At 44.1% G+C, this 26,161-nt stretch overlaps 1 protein-coding gene across 1 annotated transcript in view; it reads right to left on the minus strand.

The window, feature by feature from the left end:
* KCNH6 (potassium voltage-gated channel subfamily H member 6) overlaps positions 1 to 18,043 on the minus strand; it is a 297,423-nt gene extending 279,380 nt beyond the window's left edge. Inside the window, exon 1 of the mRNA XM_077252667.1 lies at positions 17,819 to 18,043. Coding sequence (XP_077108782.1) covers positions 17,819 to 18,020 — 202 coding nt within the window. The 5' untranslated portion in view covers positions 18,021 to 18,043. The remainder of the gene's footprint in view (positions 1 to 17,818) is intronic.
* Between the last annotated feature and the right edge of the window lie 8,118 nt (positions 18,044 to 26,161).

The following is a 26,161-nucleotide window of genomic DNA, read 5'->3' on the forward strand; positions in this document are numbered from 1 at the left end:
ATAATCCGCCCGAGTGTGACTGTGAATCAATGCCCGCCGGCATTTATGTGCCCCCGGACCCGGTGGGCAGAGAGAGGGGGCCCGCATCGGGCCCCTTCTCATCTGCTCACCGGGCCCCTTCCGGCGCTGCAGCGGTTTATTCCTATTGACGTGTGGGCGCAATGCTGGAGACACTGGGGCAGATTGCTGGACACACTGGGGCAATGCTGGAGGACACACTGGGGCAGATTGATGGAGACACTGGGGCAATGCTGGAGACACTGGGGCAGATTGCTGGACACACTGGGGGCAATGCTGGAGACACTGGGGCAGATTGCTGGACACACTGGGGCAATGCTGGAAGACACTGGGGCAGATTGCTGGACACACTGGGGCAATGCTGGAGGACATACTGGGGGCAATGCTGGAGACACTGGGGCAGATTGCTGGAGACACTGGGGCAATGCTGGAGACACTGGGGCAGATTGCTGGACACACTGGGGCAATACTGGAGGACACACTGGGGCAGATTGATGGAGACACTGGGGCAATGCTGGAGACACTGGGGCAGATTGCTGGACACACTGGGGGCAATGCTGGAGACACTGGGGCAGATTGCTGGACACACTGGGGCAATGCTGGAGGACACACTGGGGCAGATTGCTGGAGACACTGGGGCAATGCTGGAGACACTGGGGCAGATTGCTGGACACACTGGGGCAATGCTGGAGACACTGGGGCAGATTGCTGGACACACTGGGGCAATGCTGGAGGACATACTGGGGGCAATGCTGGAGACACTGGGGCAGATTGCTGGAGACACTGGGGCAATGCTGGAGACACTGGGGCAGATTGCTGGACACACTGGGGCAATACTGGAGGACACACTGGGGCAGATTGATGGAGACACTGGGGCAATGCTGGAGACACTGGGGCAGATTGCTGGACACACTGGGGCAGATTGCTGGACACACTGTCTGGGGTCAATGCTGGACACACTGGGGGCAATATGCTGGAGTCAGACACTGGGGCAATGCTGGACACACTGGGGTAGATTGCTGGACACTGGGGCAATATGCTGGACATACTGGGGCAGATTGCTGGACACACTGGAGGTAATATGCTGGACACACTGGGGGTAATATGCTGGACACTGTTATGATCCTTAATGGCCGAGGATCACGAATAGATCAGCAAGTGAATAAACTAAGGACAAGCTCTAGGGAGATGGTAACTGGACTGATCGCAAATTTGAACCTATCCAACACAAATAGAGGTAGCCGGTGAACGTGCCTAAAAAATTCCTAGACGTCTCGAGCCAGCCTGAGGAACTAGCTACCCCTAAAGAGAAAGAAAGACCTCGCTTGCCTCCAGAGAAATAATCCCCAAAGATATAGTAGCCCCCAACAAATATTAACGGTGAAGTAAGAAGAAGGCACATACGTAGGGATGAAATCAGATTCAGCAAAAGAGGCCCACTAGTACTAGAAAGCAGAAAATAGAGCAGGGGTCTATGCGATCAATAAAAAAACCCTTACAAAATATCCATCCTGAGATTTCAAGAACCCACACACCAACTAATGGTGTGTGGGGAGAAACTCAGTCCACTAGAGCATCCAGCAAGCGAGGGAATCACATTTTAGCAAGCTGGACAGGAAAACATGATAAACACTGCTGATCAAAAAATGAGCAAACAAAACTTAGCTTGTCCTGGATGGACTGGGAGCAAGGTAGTCAGAAGGAATCTGAGTAGCACTGATTACATCGACAGCCGGCAACAAGTGAAAGCAAAACAGAGCTATATAGGAACCTCCCAGAGGATAATGAACCAGCTGATAGCCAGAGACCAGCAGGATAACAAACAAAGCCACCAGGGGGAGCCCAAAGCAAAAGTCACACCATACCACCAGTGACCACAAGAGGGAGCCTGAAAACAGAGTTCACAACAGTACCCCCCCCTTAAGGAGGGGTCACCGAACCCTCATGAAAACCCCCAGGGCGATCAGGATGAGCCACATGGAAGGCACGAACCAAATCGGCCGCATGAACATCAGAGGCAACAACCCAAGAATTATCCTCCTGACCATAGCCCTTCCACTTGACCAAATACTGGAGCCTCCGTCTAGAAACACGAGAATCCAAGATCTTCTCCACCACGTATTCCAATTCTCCCTCAACCAGCACCGGGGCAGGAGGCTCCACCGGAGGAACCACAGGTACCACATACCTCCGCAACAACGAGCGATGGAACACATTATGAATAGCAAATGATGCCGGGAGGTCCAGACGGAATGACACAGGGCCAAGGACTTCCAGAATCTTATAAGGACCGATAAACCGAGGCTTGAACTTAGGAGAGGAGACCTTCATAGGAACGAAGCGAGAAGACAACCACACCAAGTCCCCAACACGAAGTCGGGGACCCACACAGCGACGGCGGTTGGCAAAGAGCTGAGCCTTCTCTTGTGACAACTTCAAATTGTCCACCACATGATTCCAAATCTGATGCAACCTATCCACCACAACATCCACTCCAGGACAGTCAGAAGGCTCCACCTGACCCGAGGAAAAACGAGGATGAAACCCCGAATTGCAAAAAAAAGGAGAAACCAAAGTAGCAGAACTAGCCCGATTATTAAGGGCAAACTCGGCCAACGGCAAAAAAGTAACCCAGTCGTCCTGGTCAGCATAAACAAAACATCTTAAATAAGTCTCCAAGGTCTGATTAGTTCGCTCGGTTTGGCCATTCGTCTGAGGATGGAAGACCGACGAAACAGACAATTCAATGCCCAACTTAGCACAAAAGGTCCGCCAAAATCTAGACACAAACTGGGATCCTCTGTCAGAAACAATCCCGCGCAAACGAACCACATTTTGAAAAAATAGTGGAACCAACTCGGAGGAGGAAGGCAACTTAGGCAAGGGCACCAAATGGACCATCTTAGAAAAACGATCACACACCATCCAGATGACAGACATTCTCTGAGAGACAGGGAGATCTGAAATAAAATCCATGGAAATGTGCGTCCAAGGCCTCTTCGGGACAGGCAAAGGTAACAGCAAACCACTGGCACGAGAACAGCAAGGCTTCGCCCGAGCACAAATTCCACAAGACTGCACAAAGGAACGCACATCCCGCAACAAGGAAGGCTCCCAAAAAGACCTGGCCACCAAGTCTCTGGTACCAAATATTCCAGGATGGCCCGCCAACACCGAAGAATGAACCTCGGAGATGACTCTGTTGGTCCATCTATCCGGGACAAACAGTCTCTCCGGTGGACAGCGGTCAGGTCTATCCGCCTGAAACTCTTGCAGCACACGTCGCAAATCTGGGGAGATGGCAGACAAAATCACCCCTTCTCTAAGGATACCAGCCGGCTCTGAATCTCCAGGAGAGTCAGGCACAAAACTCCTAGAAAGAGCATCAGCCTTCACATTCTTCGAACCCGGCAGGTACGAGACCATGAAATCAAAACGAGAGAAAAACAACGACCAACGAGCCTGTCTGGGATTCAGCCGCTTGGCCGACTCGAGATAAATCAAATTCTTGTGATCAGTCAAGACCACCACACGATGTTTAGCTCCCTCGAGCCAATGTCGCCACTCCTCAAATGCCCACTTCATAGCCAACAGCTCCCGATTACCGACATCATAATTCCGCTCGGCAGGCGAAAACTTTCTTGAAAAGAAAGCACATGGCTTCATCACAGAGCCATCGGGGCTTCTCTGCGACAAAACAGCCCCCGCTCCAATCTCGGAAGCATCAACCTCCACCTGGAAAAGAAGTGAGACATCTGGCTGACACAAGACCGGAGCCGAAGAAAACCGACGCTTCAGCTCCCGAAAGGCCTCCACAGCCGCAGAAGACCAATTAGTCACATCAGAACCCTTCTTGGTCAAATCCGTCAAAGGCTTAACAACGCCAGAAAAATTAGCTATGAAGCGACGGTAAAAATTAGCAAAACCCAAGAACTTCTGAAGACTCTTAACAGATGTAGGCTGCGTCCAGTCATGAATAGCCTGAACCTTGACTGGGTCCATCTCAATAGTAGAAGGAGAAAAAATGAAACCCAAAAAAGAAATCTTCTGGACTCCAAAATGACATTTTGAGCCCTTCACAAATAAAGCATTGTCACGCAGGACCTGAAAGACCATCCTGACCTGCTTAACATGAGACTCCCAATCATCCGAAAAAAACAGAATATCATCCAGATACACAATCATAAACTTATCCAGATATTCACGGAAGATGTCATGCATAAAGGACTGAAAGACTGAAGGAGCATTAGAAAGTCCAAAAGGCATCACCAAGTACTCAAAATGGCCTTCAGGCGTATTAAATGCAGTTTTCCATTCATCACCCTGTTTTATACGCACAAGGTTATACGCACCACGAAGATCTATCTTGGTGAACCAACTAGACCCCCTAATGCGAGCAAACGAATCAGTCAACAATGGCAAATGACACTGAAATTTGACCGTGATTTTATTCAAAAGGCGATAATCAATACAGGGTCTCAGGGAACCATCCTTTTTAGCCACAAAAAAGAATCCTGCACCAAGAGGGGATGAGGACGGGCGAATATGTCCCCTCTCTAAAGACTCCTTTATATAACTCCGCATGGCAGCATGCTCCGGCACAGACAAATTGAAAAGTCGTCCCTTAGGAAACTTACTACCAGGAATCAAATCTATAGCACAATCACAATCCCTATGAGGAGGTAGAGAATTGAGTTTGGGCTCCTCAAATACATCCTGGTAGTCTGACAAAAACGTAGGGACTTCTGTTGTGAATTTGGATTCTGGGCTCCCCCGGTGGCCGCTTGTGGAATTGGACTTGTCATCCTCTTTCCTGTTTCACCTGGTTCCATCAGTAGTGGGTGTCGCTATTTAAGCTCATTTCTCTGGTGGTTTCTTGCCGGTCAACAATGTTATCTGATGCCTCTCAGTGCTTGTTCCTGCTTCTAGACAACTACTAGATAAGTTGGACTTTTGTCCATGTTTTGTTTCGCCTATTTGTTCCAGTTCACAGCTGAAGTTTTGTTACTGTGTCTGGAAAGCTCTCGTTGATCAGGGATTGCTACTCTGGCGTTATGAGTTAATGCCAGAGTTTAAGGTAATCTCTGGATGGTGTTTTGTTAGTGTTTTTCTGCTGACCATGAAAGTATACTATCTGTCTTCTGCTATCTAGTAAGCGGACCTCAAATTTGCTAAGACTATTTTCCTGCTGCGTTTGTTGTTTCATCTGAACTCACCGTCATTATATGTGGGGGGCTACTGTCTTCTTTGGAATATTTCTCTAGAGGTGAGCCAGGTCTTATATTTCCCTCTGCTAGCTATTTAGGTCTTAGGCCAGAGCTGGGCATCTAGCGATAAAATAGGAAATGCTACCTGGCTATTTTTAGTTGCGCGGCAGGCTTAGTTCATGGTCAGTATAGTTCCATCTTCCGAGAGCTTGTCCCTCTATAGGCTTGCTATGATCTCTGCCTGCAGAGATCATGACAGTTTGACCGGCCAGTAAAGTGTTAAAGACCCAGGTTGAGAAAGGAGAGTTATAAGAAGTCTGCTGGAATTTTTTTTTTTTTTTTTTTTTCCTCCAGTCTGCCTTGCTGCAGTCTTTTTTCTCTCTCTCCTCCTAATCTCTGTTTGCTCTGTGTGCACCTGACAATAATGGATCTCCAGAGTGTAACTGCGGGTTTGAATAATCTCATCACGAAAGTACAAAATTTACAAGATTTTGTGGTACATGCTCCGGTATCTGAGCCGAGAATTCCTTTGCCGGAGTTCTTCACAGGGAATAGAGCTAGCTTCCAGAATTTCCGAAATAATTGTAAGCTTTATTTGTCCCTGAAGTCTCGTTCAGCTGGAGACCCTGCTCAGCAGGTTAGGATTGTGATTTCCTTGCTCAGGGGTGACCCTCAAGATTGGGCCTTCTCATTGCCAGCAGGGGATCCTGCGTTACGCGATGTGGATGCGTTTTTTCTGGCCTTGGGCTTGCTTTATGAGGAACCTCATTTGGAACTTCAGGCAGAAAAAACTTTGATGGCACTATCTCAGGGGCAAGACGAAGCTGAAGTTTTCTGCCAAAAATTCCGTAAATGGTCTGTGCTTACTCAGTGGAATGAGTGCGCCTTGGCGGCAACTTTCAGAGAAGGTCTCTCTGATGCCGTTAAGGATGTTATGGTGGGGTTCCCTTTGCCTGCAGGTCTGAATGAGTCCATGACAATGGCTATTCAGATTGATAGGCGTCTGCGGGAGCGCAAACCGGTGCACCATCTGGCGGTGTCTATGGAAAAGACGCCAGAAAGTATGCAGTGTGATAGAATTCTGTCCAGGAGCGAGCGACAGAATTTTAGACGGAAGAATGGATTGTGTTTCTATTGTGGGGATTCTACTCATGTTATATCAGCATGCTCTAGGCGTACAAAGAAGCTTGATAAGTCTGTTTCCATTGGCACCATTCAGTCTAAGTTTATTTTGTCTGTAACCCTGATTTGTTCTTTGTCATCCATTGCCACGGACGCCTATGTTGACTCTGGCGCCGCTCTGAGTCTTATGGATTGGTCCTTTGCCAATCGTTGTGGTTTTGATTTAGAGCCTTTGGAGACTCTTATTCCTCTGAAGGGGATTGACTCCACCCCATTGGCTAATAATAAACCACAATACTGGACACAAGTAACCATGCGTATCAATCCGGATCACCAGGAGATTATTCGTTTCCTGGTGCTGTATAATTTACATGACGATTTGGTACTGGGATTGCCATGGTTGCAGTCTCACAACCCAGTCTTGGACTGGAGAGCAATGTCTGTGTTGAGCTGGGGATGTAAGGGTATTCATGGGGACGTACCTTTGGTTTCTATTTCGTCGTCCATTCCCTCTGAAGTCCCTGAGTTCCTCTCTGATTATCAAGACGTCTTTGACGAACCCAAGCTTGGGTCGTTACCTCCGCACCGTGAGTGCGATTGTGCCATAGATTTGATACCGGGTTGTAAATATCCAAAGGGTCGTTTGTTTAATTTGTCTGTGCCGGAACATGCTGCTATGCGGGAATATATAAAGGAGTCTTTGGAAAAGGGACATATTCGTCCATCTTCTTCTCCCTTGGGAGCTGGGTTTTTCTTTGTCTCAAAAAAAGACGGCTCTTTGAGACCATGTATTGATTATCGGCTTCTGAATAAGATCACTGTTAAGTATCAATACCCATTGCCATTGCTTACTGATTTGTTTGCTCGTATAGAGGGTGCTAAGTGGTTCTCTAAAATTGATCTTCGTGGGGCGTATAATTTGGTGCGGATCAGGCAGGGGGATGAGTGGAAGACCGCATTTAATACGCCCGAGGGCCACTTTGAGTATTTGGTCATGCCTTTTGGTCTTTCTAATGCCCCTTCAGTTTTCCAGTCTTTTATGCATGATATTTTCCGCGATTTTCTGGATAAATTTATGATAATATATCTGGATGATATTCTGATTTTTTCTGATGACTGGGACTCTCATGTCCAGCAGGTCAGGAGAGTTTTTCAGGTGCTGCGGTCTAATTCTTTATGTGTGAAGGGGTCTAAGTGCGTTTTTGGGGTCCAGAAAATTTCCTTTTTGGGGTATATTTTTTCTCCCTCTTCCATTGAGATGGATCCCGTCAAGGTGCAAGCTATTTGTGACTGGACTCAGCCCTCCTCTCTTAAGGGTCTTCAGAGATTTTTGGGCTTTGCCAACTTTTACCGCCGATTTATTGCTGGTTTTTCGGATGTCGTTAAACCACTGACTGATTTGACCAGACAAGGCGCTGATGTTGCTAATTGGTCCCCTCATGCTGTAGAGGCCTTTCAGGAGCTTAAGCGCCGTTTTGCCTCTGCCCCTGTGTTGCGTCAGCCTGATGTGAATCTGCCTTTTCAGGTTGAGGTTGACGCTTCGGAGATCGGAGCTGGGGCAGTGTTGTCGCAGAAAGGTTCCGACTGCTCCGTCATTAGGCCTTGTGCCTTCTTTTCTCGCAAATTTTCGCCCGCAGAGCGGAATTATGATGTTGGGAATCGGGAGCTTTTGGCCATGAAGTGGGCGTTTGAGGAGTGGCGCCATTGGCTCGAGGGGGCTAGGCATCAGGTGGTGGTATTGACTGACCACAAAAATTTGATTTATCTTGAGACTGCCAGACGCCTGAATCCTAGACAGGCGCGCTGGTCTTTATTTTTTTCTCGCTTTAATTTTGTGGTGTCATACCTACCGGGTTCTAAGAATGTTAAGGCAGATGCCCTTTCTAGGAGTTTTGACCCGGACTCTCCTGGTAATTCTGAACCCACAGGTATCCTTAGGGAGGGAGTAATTTTGTCGGCCGTTTCTCCTGATCTGCGGCGGTCCTTGCAAGAGTTTCAGGCGGATAGACCGGATCGTTGTCCGCCTGATAGACTGTTTGTTCCGGATGATTGGACCAGCAGAGTCATCTCTGAGGTACATTCTTCTGCATTGGCAGGTCATCCCGGAATTTTTGGTACCAGGGATTTGGTGGCAAGATCCTTCTGGTGGCCTTCCCTGTCACGAGATGTGCGAGTCTTTGTGCAGTCATGTGACGTTTGTGCTCGGGCCAAGTCTTGTAGTTCTCGGGCTAGCGGACTGCTGTTGCCCTTGCCTATTCCTAAGAGGCCTTGGACACACATCTCGATGGATTTTATTTCAGATCTGCCTGTTTCCCAGAAGATGTCTGTCATCTGGGTGGTCTGTGACCGTTTCTCTAAAATGGTCCATTTGGTTCCTCTGCCCAAGTTGCCTTCTTCTTCTGAGTTGGTTCCTCTGTTTTTTCAGAATGTTGTCCGATTGCACGGTATTCCTGAGAATATTGTTTCTGACAGAGGTACCCAATTTGTGTCTAGATTTTGGCGGGCATTCTGTGCTAGGATGGGCATAGATTTGTCTTTTTCATCTGCTTTTCACCCTCAGACTAATGGCCAGACCGAGCGGACTAATCAGACCCTTGAGACATATCTGAGGTGTTTTGTCTCTGCTGACCAGGATGATTGGGTTGCTTTTTTGCCATTGGCAGAGTTCGCCCTCAATAATCGGGCCAGTTCTTCCACCTTGGTGTCCCCGTTTTTCTGTAATTCGGGGTTTCACCCTCGATTTTCCTCCGGTCAGGTGGAATCCTCGGATTGTCCTGGAGTGGATGCGGTGGTGGAGAGATTGCATCACATCTGGGGGCAGGTTATGGACAATTTGAAGTTGTCCCAGGAGAAGACTCAGCGTTTTGCCAACCGTCATCGTCGTGTTGGTTCTCGGCTTTGTGTTGGAGATTTAGTGTGGTTGTCTTCTCGTTTTGTCCCTATGAGGGTCTCTTCTCCTAAGTTTAAACCTCGGTTCATCGGCCCTTATAGAATATTGGAGATTCTTAATCCTGTTTCTTTCCGTTTGGACCTCCCTGCGTCCTTTTCCATTCATAACGTTTTTCATCGGTCGTTATTGCGCAGGTATGAGGTACCTGTTGTACCTTCAGTTGAGCCTCCTGCTCCGGTGTTGGTTGAGGGTGAGTTGGAGTACGTTGTGGAGAAAATTTTGGACTCTCGTGTTTCCAGACGGAAACTCCAGTATCTGGTCAACTGGAAGGGTTACGGCCAGGAGGATAATTCTTGGGTCAATGCATCTGATGTTCATGCTTCTGATCTTGTTCGTGCCTTCCATAGGGCTCATCCTGGTCGCCCTGGTGGATCTGGTGAGGGTTCGGTGCCCCCTCCTTGAGGGGGGGGTACTGTTGTGAATTTGGATTCTGGGCTCCCCCGGTGGCCGCTTGTGGAATTGGACTTGTCATCCTCTTTCCTGTTTCACCTGGTTCCATCAGTAGTGGGTGTCGCTATTTAAGCTCATTTCTCTGGTGGTTTCTTGCCGGTCAACAATGTTATCTGATGCCTCTCAGTGCTTGTTCCTGCTTCTAGACAACTACTAGATAAGTTGGACTTTTGTCCATGTTTTGTTTCGCCTATTTGTTCCAGTTCACAGCTGAAGTTTTGTTACTGTGTCTGGAAAGCTCTCGTTGATCAGGGATTGCTACTCTGGCGTTATGAGTTAATGCCAGAGTTTAAGGTAATCTCTGGATGGTGTTTTGTTAGTGTTTTTCTGCTGACCATGAAAGTATACTATCTGTCTTCTGCTATCTAGTAAGCGGACCTCAAATTTGCTAAGACTATTTTCCTGCTGCGTTTGTTGTTTCATCTGAACTCACCGTCATTATATGTGGGGGGCTACTGTCTTCTTTGGAATATTTCTCTAGAGGTGAGCCAGGTCTTATATTTCCCTCTGCTAGCTATTTAGGTCTTAGGCCAGAGCTGGGCATCTAGCGATAAAATAGGAAATGCTACCTGGCTATTTTTAGTTGCGCGGCAGGCTTAGTTCATGGTCAGTATAGTTCCATCTTCCGAGAGCTTGTCCCTCTATAGGCTTGCTATGATCTCTGCCTGCAGAGATCATGACAGACTTCAGAAGGAGTGGACGAAGCAATTGACACCACAGGAGCGTCACCATGAATTCCCTGACAACCCCAACTTGACACCGACATAGCTTTCCAATCCAGGACTGGATTATGAGTCTGCAACCATGGTAGACCCAACACGACGACATCATGCAAATTATGCAGTACAAGAAAGCGAATCACCTCCTGATGAACAGGAGTCATGCACATGGTCACTTGTGTCCAGTACTGAGGTCTATTCGTAGCCAATGGTGTAGAATCAATTCCCCTTAGTGGAATAGGGAATTTTAAAGGCTCCAAATCAAAACCACAGCACCTGGCAAATGACCAATCCATCAGACTCAGGGCGGCACCTGAATCTACAAAAGCATTAACCGGGTAAGATGACAGGGCACAAATCAGGGTAACAGACAAAATGAACTTAGGCTGTAAAGTACCGATGGTGACAGATTTATCAACCTTTTTTTTGCGCTTAGAGCATGCTGAGATAACATGAGCTGAGTCACCACAGTAAAAGCACAACCCATTTTGCCATCTATAATTTTGCCGTTCACTTCTGGTCAGAATTCTGTCACATTGCATAGATTCAGGTGTCTGTTCAGAAGACACCGCCAAATGGTGCACAGGTTTGCGCTCCCGCAAACGCCGATCAATCTGAATGGCCAGAGTCATTGACTCATTCAGACCTGCAGGCGTAGGGAACCCCACCATGACATTCTTAATGGCTTCAGAAAGACCTTCTCTGAAATTTGCAGCCAGGGCACACTCATTCCACTGAGTAAGCACCGACCATTTCCGAAATTTCTGGCAGTACACCTCTGCTTGATCTTGCCCCTGCGAGAGGGCCAATAACGTTTTTTCAGCCTGGTTCTCAAGATTAGGTTCCTCATAGAGCAATCCAAGGGCTAGAAAAAACGCATCTACACTAAGCAATGCAGGATCCCCTGGCGCCAATGCGAAGGCCCAATCTTGAGGGTCACCGCGCAAAAAGGAAATGATAATCTTAACTTGCTGAACGGCATCACCAGAGGAACGAGGTTTCAAAGAAAGAAACAACTTACAATTGTTCCTAAAATTCAGGAACCTAGATCTATCTCCAGAAAACAACTCCGGAATAGGTATTCTAGGCTCTGACATAGGACTGTGAACAACAAAATCCTGAATACTTTGAACCCTAGCAGCAAGATGATCCAGACTGGAAGCCAAGCTCTGGACATCCATGTCAGCAGCTGAACTCAAAGCCACACCAAGATTAAGAGGTGGAGAGAAGCTAGCCTCAGCAGCTAGACACACGGCAAAAAAAAAAAAAAATTCTCAAGGCTTCTTTTTTCCTGCTTCTGCCATGCAATTAACACTTTACTGGCCGGCTGTACTGTTATGATCCTTAATGGCCGAGGATCACGAATAGACCAGCAAGTGAATAAACTAAGGACAAGCTCTAGGGAGATGGTAACTGGACTGATCGCAAATCTGAACCTATCCAACACAAATAGAGGTAGCCGGTGAACGTGCCTAAAAAATTCCTAGACGTCTCGAGCCAGCCTGAGGAACTAGCTACCCCTAAAGAGAAAGAAAGACCTCGCTTGCCTCCAGAGAAATAATCCCCAAAGATATAGTAGCCCCCAACAAATATTAACGGTGAAGTAAGAAGAAGGCACATACGTAGGGATGAAATCAGATTCAGCAAAAGAGGCCCACTAGTACTAGAAAGCAGAAAATAGAGCAGGGGTCTATGCGATCAATAAAAAAACCCTTACAAAATATCCATCCTGAGATTTCAAGAACCCACGCACCAACTAATGGTGTGTGGGGAGAAACTCAGTCCACTAGAGCATCCAGCAAGCGAGGGAATCACATTTTAGCAAGCTGGACAGGAAAACATGATAAACACTGCTGATCAAAAAATGAGCAAACAAAACTTAGCTTGTCCTGGATGGACTGGGAGCAAGGTAGTCAGAAGGAATCTGAGTAGCACTGATTACATCGACAGCCGGCAACAAGTGAAAGCAAAACAGAGTTCACAACAGGACACACTGGGGCAGATTGCTGGACACACTGGAGGTAATATGCTGGACACACTGGGGGTAATATGCTGGACACACTGGGGCAGATTGCTGGACACACTGGGGGCAGGACTGGAGGCATGGGCAAAATGTAGACACGGGGTATGATTGGAGACACGGGGCAGAATGAAAGACATGGGGCAGGATTGGATCATGGGGCAGGATGGATACGATGGAGACAGATGGGGCAGGATGGGGAGATCATATGGGGTAGAATGGATACTCATGAGTGCAGGATGGGAGAACATATGGCTGGAGCCAGGAATGAGACACATGGGGCCAGGGTGGGGAATATTATTACCATAGGGGCTAATTAAGGGATATTATTACTGCAGTGATGTATTTATTTTATTTTTTTAGTATACTGTTTTAAATGGGGGGGCAGTCCTGTTACTGTGCAGAGTGACACTATATTGCCTTTTTTTCTCCATGTGGTGTAATGTAGAAGTTGTGAAAAATTAAGTAATGTGTTCTGCAAGCGGAGCTCGAGATAACGGTGTTATTTCCTGCAGAAACGAGTCCTGGCTGGAAGAAATGATGGCGGTCTGTGCTGGATGAAAGATGAAGGACTTCACCTAGAGACGTCACTGGTGAGTCAGTGTTACCTATACACTGACACTATACACTGTATACTATATACAGAGGTCCTGTGTACAATGTCACCAGTGATCTCTGTATTACCTCTACACAGACACTGCATACTAAGTACAGATCTCCTGTGAATACTGGCACTTATGGTGATAGTATTGTGTTTTGTTTTTTTTAATTACTGATCAGTATTGTAGTATTCAGTCACTATGTGGTGGTAATATGTGGTCTGGAAATGGTGTTGTGGTATTTGTCCCTTGAATGTGCTATTTGGTCACCAAGTGGTGGTAATATGTGGTCTTGACATGGTGCAGTGGTATTTGTTCCTTGTATGTGATATTATTCGATCACTGTGGTTGTAATTTGTGGTCTGGTCGTGGCGCAGTGGTATTTGTTCCTTGTATGTGATATTATTGGTCAAAATATACCTAAATTGTATTGCAGATTTTAACAAATATTTAATAGGTTACAGTAGAGTAGGGCCCGGCCATTTTTCTGGAATAATCTGGTTCGGGTATCACATGACCCCCGTCACATAACCAGGGGGGGCCCACAGTGTCTGAACAGCCCGGGGCCCTGGCTACACTTAATCCACCCCTGATTAGCACAGCTATGTAAGAGTCTTTTTTGTCCTTCTCTTTCGCTTCTTTTATTCTGGGTCCTAATTTAGAAAGAACAATTATTGTGACTTTGTCTTTTCCTGCCCTAAATAGTAAGCCGAGGTCTGGTGGGACTCTCTGCCTGCCATTAATATGCTCACATAGCCAGGCACACACAGAAGCCTCCCCTGGGCTGCATTACCAGGCCATCCCCATTGCTGTAATGTTTCTCCTGATGTTCTAATATGATGAGGCCAGGAAGAGCGGCTTGTCATCGTTGTGAGAGTCCCACGGGGCAGGAGGACCACTTAATGTTATAGACACTGATTAACGTGACTTTTTATAGAAATGCCTGTGCACATACTAACAGGACATGAAATAGGTCATTGGTTTCAAAACCTGACAGGAATCTCTGCCATACAGAAGACACAGTCCTGGATGAACTGTACCGTCCAGCAGGGCCGGCCCGAGAGATTACGGCGCCCTAGGCGAAACTATTTTGTTGCGCCCCTACTACTTTTAACATACCTCCCAACTTTTGAAGATGGGAAAGAGGAACAAAGTTTGCGGCGCGCAACGCGCACCGTGGCAAATTTTAGGCCCCACCTCTGACCACACCCATTCATAACTAGCCACACCCATATCCACGTCACAACCACACCCATTTAGCACTGCTGATCACACTGTTTCATAAAGAATAATTATAAACAAAAAAATATGGCCACACAGTGCTCCATACTGTATAATGGCCACACATGATGCTCCATACTGTATAATGGCCACACATGATGCTCCATACTGTATAATGGCCACACATGATGCTCCATACTGTATAATGACCACACATGATGCTCCATACTGTATATTGGCCGCACCTGATACTTCGTACCGTATAATGGCCACAAATAGCTACTCCTACACACGTGCTCCGCTCCATACACCTCGTACACACGCGGCTCCGCTCCGTACACCTCGTACACATTTAGCTCCGCTCCATACACCTTTTGCCTTTTGAAAAGATTTTTTTATAATTTTTTCTATTTTTTCTCTGGCGCCCCCTTAGGGTCGGCGCCCTAGGCGGCCGCCTAGTTCGCCTATACGTTCGGGCCGGCCCTGCCGTCCAGGCCGATATATTGTACCTAAACTTAATCATGGTTGCAAATTACTAGGATAAAAGGGTCTATAGTAATGACATCCAAATCAAGCATATATATATATGTGTGTGTGTGTGTGTAAATATATATATATATATATTGATTTTTGCGGGACAAGGTGTACTTTTGAACGACACCATTGGTTTTTGCCATATAGTTTACTGGAAAACAGGAAAAAAAATTCAAGATGCAGTGAAATTGCAAAAAAAGTGCAATTTCACAATTGTTTTTGTTTATTTTTTTTTACCTTGTTCACCAAATGTTAAAACTGACCTGCCATTATGATTCTCCAGGTCATTATGAGTTCGTAGACACCAAACATGTATAGGTTCTTTTTTATTTAAGTGGTGAAAAAAATTCAAAGTTTCTAAAAAAAAAAAAAAAAAAGGCGCTATTTTTCCAAGACTAGTAGCGTCTCAATTTTTCGTGATCTCGGGTTGGGTGAGGGCTTATTTTTTGTGTGCCAAGCTGATGTTTTTTATTGAAACCATTTTGGTGCAGATACGATCTTTTGATCGCCCGTTATTGCATGCATTTTAATGCAATGCTTCAGTGACCAAAAAAATGTAATTCTGGCGTTTTGATTTTTTTTCTCACTACGCCGTTCACCGATTGGATTCATTCTTTTTATATATAGATAGATCAGGTGATTCTGAATGCGGCAATTTTTTAAATATATTTTTAAAAACATTTTTTCTTACTTTACACTTGCTTCAATAGCCTCCTTGGGAGACTAGAAGCTGCAATCATCTAATCGTTTGTGCAACACAGAGCAGGGCTTCAGCTTTGCTCTGTGCAGCAGAAATGCTCACTTACTATGAGCTCATGCCAACCACAGGGGTCTCCTCCTTGTAGTGCCAACCCATTGGCAACCCGTGGTCATGTGACACGGGCACCGATGGGTGGGATTAGTGACACGCTTCCGGTGCGAGCATGTTAAATACCGCTGTCAGAGATTGACAGCGTCATTTAACATGTTAATGGCCACGGATGGATCGCAATTCCACCCGTGGCTGTTAGTGGTACATATCAGTTAATGAAATCAGCTGACATGTGTCAGAAAAGTTGCGGGCTCATCGCCGGAGCCCGCAGCAAACAGGGGGAGCCAACCTTAGATGTACCTATATGTCTAAGGATGGAAAGGGATTAAATAAATATCTTAGAACTGATAAAGTTAGTGTACTTACCATGAACATCCAGGTCAGACTGGCAGAATAATCCTTTCTAAAGTGTACACTCAATCTCCTTGCCTGATTGGTGACTCCCTCCTCACTGTCCCTCCCCCCTGCTGCTGTTGAAATCTTAAACTGCTTAGTACAAGCTGCAGCTGTCAGTCAGACAGGGTGGGTGGGCAGGGACTCAATTAACTTAAGCTTATCAGCTATGTCATTCTATAGCTGAGCTCATAAAAAGTTCATCTTAATATCAGGATTATACAGCTATTCTGACATGATTTTCAAAGTATACTAGCCTCAACAGGACTAAAATATATATTTTATGTTTGCAGTTAAAGAGAACCTGCTGTCTATCTTCTTCCTGAGATAAATTCCGTGCCGGCGCCATCCCAGTTGTTTTTGCATATTGATCTCTCTATACACTTCAATAAAATGTCGCCGGTAATGGTGCATGCGCAGATTGAGATCTCACCCTTTTATTGAAGCCCATTGAGAGATCAATCTGCACAAGTGCCGCCCGCGGCTCGGACATCGCTGGCTCAGAATTTAAATAAGGAAGAAAATAGACAGCACAGGGGCCATGGCAGAGTGGAAGACCCTACTCACAGTCCCGCCCAACAGGCCCGTCCTGATGCACAGAGACCAAAACTCCTAATGATGATTTTATAAAACCCAGGCTTCTGATTTCTTCACTGAAAGTATGTATTAAATCAGTATATCATCATCTTTATGGCAATGCCTTTAGTTTAATATGTATAACCATGATGACAGGTTCTCGTTAATGTTGTGAAATCTGGTGACAAATCACTTTAACAGATGGAGTATATAAAGGTGGGATATTGTCAAAAGAGTCTCAGTAGAAGGCAGATTACTTATAGCCATGATTTATAACCCCATTTTTACGTCTGTATTGTGGCTGTATCATTTGGACGCACACTAGTTTAAGAAAGCAAATTTAGATAATTCAGTTCTATAGTAATTGTTTTCCAAATTTATTTTTGTATACTATTTTATGAATACATGAAGGGTTAATCAATGTCTAGTCGCCTCGACTGCTACTGATCACTAGAATGGGATCCTAAGTTCCCCCACTTGTTCTCCTAATTCCAGTCTGGATTGAGTGGCATAGACAGTCATTTGTGCCATCACCCAATCAAATATTAACTCGGTAAAAAAACAAACAAACATTTTTTTGACCGTAACATTTGATTTCACATGAGCTAAATTTCACACGGCTGTATTCCTATTTTTTAGATTGACATAATTCATTGATGTATTTTTATTACATTATCAGATATGTATGTTCAGGCAGAATAAAGATAGATGTCATTTAATGATTTTTTTTTATACAGAAAAACCTTTGTATATAGGTATTTGGGGTGGACCCGGATGATTAGTATAAATATGATGTGGAGTTCAAAACTATCCATACCCCAGAAGAAGTCACAGTGGTGAAACAGTCAGGCTTTAGATATACTGTGTCTTATAGATCTTTAGCAATCAATTTCATACCTTGCAAAAGGAAACTGTATCTCAGTACTTCACTATTTTGGTCTTTTTGGTTTAGGCTCTCTATATTTGTTGTAGGCCTATAAGAAGGTTAAGCTGAACAGTCTATCTTTGTCGGTCCCATAGACAGTGAAATGGCAACAGATGGTATGCGCAACCTTGCCTACGGAACAATCCGGCAGATAAGTGATATATGTCAGCTCTTTAGGTTGTCCTACTTAAATAGATTGACTTCTGATTATTTCTACGATTTTAAAGATGAGGGTTTGCTGTGTCCAGAGTCTTAGGTATATGCTTTTCTTACCTTCCTTCCTGTAGTATAAGATTTCCAACTTTCGCTCTTCAGATCCAAGTAGGGCCTGAGTGAGTTGTGTGATGCTGTTGTGGGTTGTTTCTGGACCCGTTAGAAAGTCACAAGTACAAGGTCTCTGCATGACCTCCACCCTGGAGTAGCCAAACATGTCGCAAAAACCATCATTGCAATAGATTATAGCACAGTTGTCCATCTGGGCATTGGCTATTAGGAACTTACGACCTGCAGAGAAAGATAAAATATATTTTTTATTAATACTGCATTATATGATTAAATACAGCAAACATACTGTTATGTCATTGCAGAATTTCTTATACAGACATCATACAGGTGGACATAGATAGCTCAAAGGACCTATAGGTGCCATTTTTTTTACGTCTGGCTATTTCTAAAAAAAATTTGCAATAAAATGCACCAAACAGTACATGCCTTTTAATAAATTTGACGTGTCTTGGACTGTCCTAGAGATAGAAAATGACATTTGTTCTATTTTCTGACTTTAGTGATAATTGACCACACCCCGTTCTGATAAACCCTTTTATTACCTCTTTTTTAGATTTGTAAGTATCAAGAAAATTTCCCCATTTTTGCTCCAATATATAGATTACAGCAAAATTTACAACTTTTTAATGCCACTAAAGTGGTGCAAATTGCTTGATAAATTCCCCCTCAATGTGTTACTGTACTATGTTTATACCTGTAATTTTGCTGGATAAAGTTATTTATTTAAAGGTTTATTTAATTACATCCAGCTATATTTTATATGCATGCTATTTTAAGGGTGATTTCAGCAAAATTGCTGTTGTTTGCTGTATTTCAAACAGTACTTTGTGCAGCTTTTTTGTGGAGAAAAACACTGCACCAAGATGTCAGCAGGGAAATATTAAATTATATTTTTAGTCTATTTTTTGGGGTCATTAGCATTTCTTACCCAATATATGAGTAGCATACACATATTATTATTTATGAGTCAAATACACTTTGCTCATCTGTTCTTGGCATACATTATGAATAGGTTTAACCAGGGATTTTTCGACTTCAGATAAGACAATAAAGGGTGCTTTAAGGTGTAAAATAATACTTATGTCTTTATAGGTGAAATAATTAATAAATGTCAGTGGCACAGCCTGGTAATTAAGCAGGCACAGCATGCTAATTAAGACATGACATCATGAATAAGGATGGTGTTTTAGCAAATAGTGATAAATGGACATTACATAATACAAAAGTGTTCTCTTGTTCCTACTGCTTCTTAGTTTCCAAGACAGATACTGTTTGGTCCAGTTTTGTGATGATTGTGATGAAATCTCGGTCATCTGCTAGTGTTTCCGATACAGGACTATGTGTCTCTACGGTTATTACAAGCAAATTCTGTGTGTAGTCAGATCCTGCCATCATACTCCACTCACTTCCTACTGCATGCTAACTTATCAAAATAGTATGAATGCATGATCAGACTACACAGATTTATTTGTAGTCTGTAACCATGGAGACATAGAGGTCTGCATAGGAGCTGCGGACACAAGTTGGTAAGATAAACTTAATGAAAAATGTTTGCTTTTATTGAAAATCTATTGATTTGCTAAAAATAAATAAGTGCGCACAGTATTTAAGAGAGATGACAAAATTCAAATATGCAAAATCGTGAGGATTTAAAGTTATTCTCCACAAATTATATTTACCTTATTATGCTCTGGGGTCTCTCCAGACCGTAGAGCATAATAAACACAAGATCTAAAAAACCCCACAAAGATTAATATTCACATGACCGCTCACCTATGCAGCCGCCACGTTGTTCACTGCCCACTGTGCAGTCCTAAGAGCCGTGACATCACAACGTGGGCCACAACTTTACGATGCTCAGTGACCTCAAAGGTGTGGTCAAGACTGTAAATTCCATTTTAGAGTAAAGACACAGGACATGCAGCACGCAAGGGTGGCATAAAATAGGCTTTGAGAACCGGACATCAGGAAGTGAGTATTGGGGTGGCCGGAGAGGTGAGCAGTGAGATGCTAGGGTATTTTTAAACCATTATCCTGTCTTTTACAGTTTAGCATGGCTGTCTCATTCTTTCATCATTTTGCTGAATTGGCGCCGAGTAAATTGCATTAATTCTGAATTCTGGCAAACACTGACTTTTGTTAAATTCAAGTAGAATTTAATTCCATTTGAATAAATTTGCCCATCTCCAGTATTTAAAGGGTTTATCCAGGATTATTTATTTTTGGCTTACTATGGGCCTAAAAACTAACAGGCAGGTTACCTGCCTGTTAATTTACTGCTCCTGCCAGCAATTAAGCTGCTCAATGTCAAGAAAGCAGCTCTTCCTCTTCTGGGTTACTCTTTCAACAGGAGCGTGACTACCAATATCTTGCCGATTGACAGCTGGCTCTCTGTAGTTAGGCAGCAGGGAGTTGGCTGTCAAAAAGCATGACATTGGCAGTCACGCCCCGTCAACAAAGCAGAAGAGAAGCTATCACTCTGTCGTTGTGATGTCAGAGGAAGCTGTTGAATCACAGGAAGGAGCAGTCTGTGACCACTCTGTGCTGTTGTGAACAGGTTACTAAAATTCAACACGCAGATGTAGAGGAGGAGTTATTTATTTTTCTAACACAAAATTGAAAGGTAAATTCTGGAAACAGTCAGTTATTTGGGAACATTGCAAAATAGTCACACAATGTCAGCAGTAATGGAAATAACAGAAATTTAATAGTTACAATATTCTATTCACTCTTCTAATTAACTATCTCTCTGTGTTAACGATGTTTTAATGTCGGTTTTTAGCTTGGACGGGCTGCACTCACAACAGTAGGCCTTTCACTGCAACAGGTCTTTCAATTAGTTTCAGTAGTTAAACTGGCACTAACAGGGGTCACCAATATTGCCTGCTAGACCGCAAGTCTACAGTAGACAGCCACATAACAATTTATAGTATTCCTCACCATCTTCCTGTTCAACCTTACTGATGGCGACATTTGGTTGCAAGTGTCATAGAACACAGAAGAACCGCACCTTCGACTCCCGACCCCCTTACATTGGCAGAGATCAGCTTCGGCACAACAAGCAGGTTGGTAGCAACTACCTACATATTAGTTTCTAGGCCCATATTAAGAAAAAGAAATACCCCAGGATAAACCCTTCAGTGCTGCATATACATTTTTTTTCCACTGACCACGATGCTCTTTCTTTTACCAAAAGAATCGGATCACTGCAAGCTGACACTCTGCTCAAACTCTGACAGAGTTGGAGTCAAGTGTCATTTACATAATTCAATCCAGTTCTTTTGCATGAGAGAATCATCGCTCATGTGACCCTGGCCTAAAACTGAATCTTTCAAAACTGAACTTCTTGAGTTTCCTCCCTCTACTAACCTACCTAAACCTGATATTTCCATTTCTGGGTGTGTGGGTCAACTATAACTCCTAAGAAGCTCACTCACTGTGGTAGGTTAAATTTATCTTTGATCTTTTCAACATTCGGTATATACAATCGCTTGCTCTCTCAGGTCATCTGCACCTCAAAAACATGTCCAGAACCCAAATTTTTTTTTACCTTTGAAACTGCAAAAAATATGAATATCACTCTTATTCATCCTCGCCTGAACTATTGTAATTCTCTACCTATTGGTCTCTTACCAAACTCTCACCTCTCCAATCTATCCTGAATGTAGCAGCCAGCTGTTATACTGATGCTTCTGCTCTGTGCCAGCCATTGCGCTGGTTGCCCATCAGCTATAGAATACAACATAAATATATCACTCACCCACAAAGCTCTTCACAGTTTTGCACTGACCTATACAATTGCACTGATAATTGTGAGGCAGTGAGGGGGACCATATGTGAGGGTCGATGTGGACGGAGTCCTATTAAACCCCCTGGAGTGCCTTGTGTTCACAGTAGGACGCCTGTGAGTCACAAAGCAAAATAAAAGAAAGTATGGATTGGGTCAAAGTAGTGACTCAGTAAGTTTTTTAGGAAAACCCGTTAAGGGCTTATATTTTTACAGGGATTTGCAAGTTTGGTAGTGGGGCGAATCCCCCTCTCCAGTCTGGGTTTTGGAAGTGGCTTTATGGCCACAATTCCATTTAAATCTGTCAGTTTTGCTTTGGGTGTGTCAGTGTTGGAGTTTGCAAGCTGAAGAGCAGGTGGTTCTGTGAAACCCAGGTCTGTGTGGCGCTAACACAGAGCCAGGGACTTCCAGGCGGTTGACGCACCCAAAAAACACAGTGGTGCCATTGTCCACTGCAACGGGTTTTGAGTTCTAGGCTGTGTTTATGGCAACCCGGCTGCTATACAGAGGACATCACTCCTATGTGTGAGTTCTGAGAATAAAGACTCCATTTATGTTGAACTTTCAGTGGTCCCCGCCTATATGTCGCACTGCACCAACTCCACTGCAGTTCACACTATACCCATGCTTTTCATCCTGCTAATGTTCAAAGACTAACCTCCTCCATAATCTGAATTTCCCTCTCTCGTCTACAAGAGTTTTATTCATTGCCAGTTCTCTGGAACTACTCCAGGCAATCTGGTTAACTATCAGTACCCACAGTTTTAAGTGTCGCTCTCATTTGCCCTTTCTATCACATTTTTCTATAACATCCATGTACACAATAATGTTTTGTACCTGTACTTATAAAAATTCTGGCTGATGACTAGTTCAAGCAGTGTTACTTGAATACCCCTATTTATTATAAACATGGCAGGACCACTTCAAGCACATTTTACCTATTGTGCTTTTTCTGATTAGTAGGCACCTTGATGTCCTTATATTGCATCATAACGCATATATGATGTCGAGCCAAGCCTACTAATAAGAGAAGGCATCGGGGATGCCAGTAAGACTAGGAGGTTTACAGGGCTCTGGGTTGGCAGACATGGACCAGTGACATGGTTGCTAGACCAGGGTCCTGCAAATCTTTTTGGTCAACTTTAATATCCATATTATACTTGGGACGCGGCTGCAGTGCAGATTAGCGCAACCTCCACCAGGGGGTGCTAATGAGGGAAAAGAGGTTGCACACTAACAGCGTAGCAACACTGAGCAGCCGCACAGGTGTCACAGGTAACAAAGGAGTGGTCAGATGAGCAGAGTCAGAAACTGTCAGGAGCAGAGGTACCAGAGGTCACAGCACGCACGAAGTCAGAGACAAGCCAGAAGTCAGAGCCAAACGTGAGCACGGTATCCAAAATGTGAGACGTAAGACAAAGTCGGGGTACAAGCCAGAAGTCAAAGCTGATCGGGGAACGAGGTATCAGAGACAGAAAGCAAGAGGCAGGGTTCATAGATCAGGCCGACCGAGTCATACACTGTAAGGAAATCCACCAGACAAACACTACATCAGGGATAGGGAATGGGTCTCACACAAAAATGGGAAGTCAGAGGCAGGGTATACGGGTCAGCTGCTCTAGCCTGCAAGCATGAACTATCACTGACGCTGGCCAGCAGACTGCAGAGGTATGAAAAAGCCCAGCCAGCTCCAAAGCGAGGCAGAGGGTGTTAACACCCGCATTACCAGTCCAGAGAGGGAATAACAGAGAATAACAGAAAACAATCTCTGGACTGGATCATGACAATACTGTCCTACAGAGTTGTGCCTCATTTACACAACTGAATAAAGCAAGAATCTGACACCTTGAAAAAGTTTTACTAACATTCATTGTGAAAATGAATGCTTGTACGATGTTCCTAATTTTTTGTTTATAAGATGATGATGTTCAAAGAAATAGGAGGCCTGGAATATAAACATTAGTTAATGAATTACATTTGGCCCTGGATGGTGGTCTTGTTGGAGATTTGGTGTGGCACTCTATCACCTCATTGTTATATACCGTAAACCTTATAAATATGACAGTAAAAATAAATGAAATGAAAAAGAAATCCCCAAATTTACTTTCATTGATTAAATTGCATTCCATATTTACCCCAGGATATGAATCTTTGAAGAAACCTTTGTGTGCAAGGAGCAGGTTAATTACTCCTCTGATATTTAGGTTTGATGGTCACAGAGATAAAGTTCATGTTAGGCTACGTTCACATTTGCGTTGTTGGGCGTTGCGTCGGTGACGCAACGCACAACGCATGCAAAACGCATGCAAAAATGCATTGTTTTGTGACGCATGCGTCCATTTTTGGCTTGATTTTGGACGCAAACTAAATGCAACATGTAGCGTCCTGTGCGCCCTGACGCTTGCGCCAAAAATGATGCATGCATCACAAAACGCAAGACAACGCATGTCCATGCGCCCCCATGTTAAATATAGGGGCGCATGACGCATGCGTCGCTATGCGTCCCCGAACCTGCGCCCGACGCAACGCAAATATGAACGTAGCATTAGCTGAACGGTTCAGTAAAGATGCCAGTGTCTCCATACTATCATGTAAGGGTAATCTGCTAAGGGTAGGTCCACATTCACAACAATAGTCTGAAGAAACAACACAATTCTGCGTCATTTATGGGAAAATAATTTCATGTTTTCCACCTTTTTTAAAGCCCTATGGGACAAATGTTGGTTTCAGAATTGTTTATCTGCTTTCTGACGTAATCTTTTTAGTTGCTGTGATACTGATTCCTGCTTGTGCTTCCATAGACTTTATCATTTACTGTAAACATTATTGATGAACTCCAAAGTAAGTGTCTTCTGAGCACTGTCTACAAAGCAATTATATGGAGTTTCTATGGAGTCCCATTCACCTGCCAAAGTGCAATTTCAAGGGTCACTAAAGAGATACACAGAGTAAATGTACCTGGCAGAGAAAAGTTCCCAACCTACATTTTAATGTTTCCATAGGTGTCCCATTCACCCACTGGAGGCCTTAAGTGTATCCTCTATGTTTAATACATTGACACCTTTTATAACTGTGCTGAAGACCACAAAACAAAAAGTATACCATGAAGTATGTATTTTTACAACTTGACACTGTGAACAATGTATATTGCTGCATTAGTATACAATGTCATATGTCCGAGAATTCAGTCCTGAGCATGTACAGTACTTCCAACAGAAGGCTCATCAGTTGGAGGTACACTGTTTCAATAAACTTAGGCTCATCTAATAACCAATACAATGACGGACAAAATTGTTCTTCACCTTTTTCTTAGCCTAAAAAATGCTCCAAAGTGCAGCTACTAGGTGTCTCCTTTCTATATAACTTGTTGTTCACTGCCTGTTGTCAAGTCTAATCCATCTAGCAGCAGAGACACTCTGATGGTTTAGAGTAAGTGTGAGTGGGTTTTTATCTGTAATTTACTGACTGCCAAATTTTGTGTAGTCAGAAAGGAAAGATAGGCTTTCAGTTAAGGGCAGAACAAGTCATTGGGCAATGTATTCTGGCAAGTGAGGGAGATGAAGTTCGAGTACATATATTGCTGGCAGAATACCAATTCTGAAGAATCATCCACTCAAAAAGAGTAGACGGAAAGTTATAGAACATAAGATTCTGGAACTATTGGACAAATACATGTAATAAATGCAGTTTGTGTGGGATGAGGTCAACACACCATGCATTTTACTCTGGTTTGGCAAGGAATGAAAGGTATACTTTAAAGATAATGAAAAACACTTGTTTTTGCAATTATCACAGAACATTCTAAAATGTATTTACAGTTACATGGGATTGTAGAAAGCAGGGACGTAATGATCGCGGTTGCACTGGTGCCTATTTCAGCTGGATGTGTGTTATGACCCCAATGGCAGAGGGTCTCAGGAATAAATACCAAGTCTGCAAACACAAAAAACCAGCTCATAGGGCAGTGGTAACTGGGCTGACCATATATCTAAACCTAGCACCACAAATAGCAGTAGCCGGGGAACGTGCCTACGTTGGTTCTAGACGTCTCGCGCCAGCCGGAGAACTAACTAACCCTAGAAGGGAAAAGAAAGACCTTTCTTGCCTCCAGAGAAAAGACCCCAAAAGTTGGATACAAGCCCCCAACAAATAATAACGGTGAGGTAAGAGGAAAAGACAAACATAAGAATGAGCTAGGTATTTAGCAAAGAGAGGCCCACTAGCTAATAGCAGAATATAGTAAGATGAATTATATGGTCAGCAAAAACCCTATTAAAATATCCACGCTGGATATTCAAGAACCCCCGAACCGACTAACGGCCGGGGGGAGAACACCAGCCCCCTAGAGCTTCCAGCAAGGTCAGAACTCACATTTAGTACAAGCTGGACAAAAATAGAAGCAAAGCAAATAACCCAAAAAACAAAGAAGCAAGACTTAGCTTAATTTTGCAAGAACCAGGACCACCAGACAGGAGCAACAGAAGGATCTGATTACAACGATGCCAGGCACTGCACTAAGGATCCAGGAAGTTTATATAGCGACA

The sequence above is a fragment of the Ranitomeya variabilis genome, chromosome 4 (genome assembly GCF_051348905.1).
Source record: "Ranitomeya variabilis isolate aRanVar5 chromosome 4, aRanVar5.hap1, whole genome shotgun sequence".
Classification (NCBI taxonomy): Eukaryota; Metazoa; Chordata; class Amphibia; order Anura; family Dendrobatidae; genus Ranitomeya; species Ranitomeya variabilis.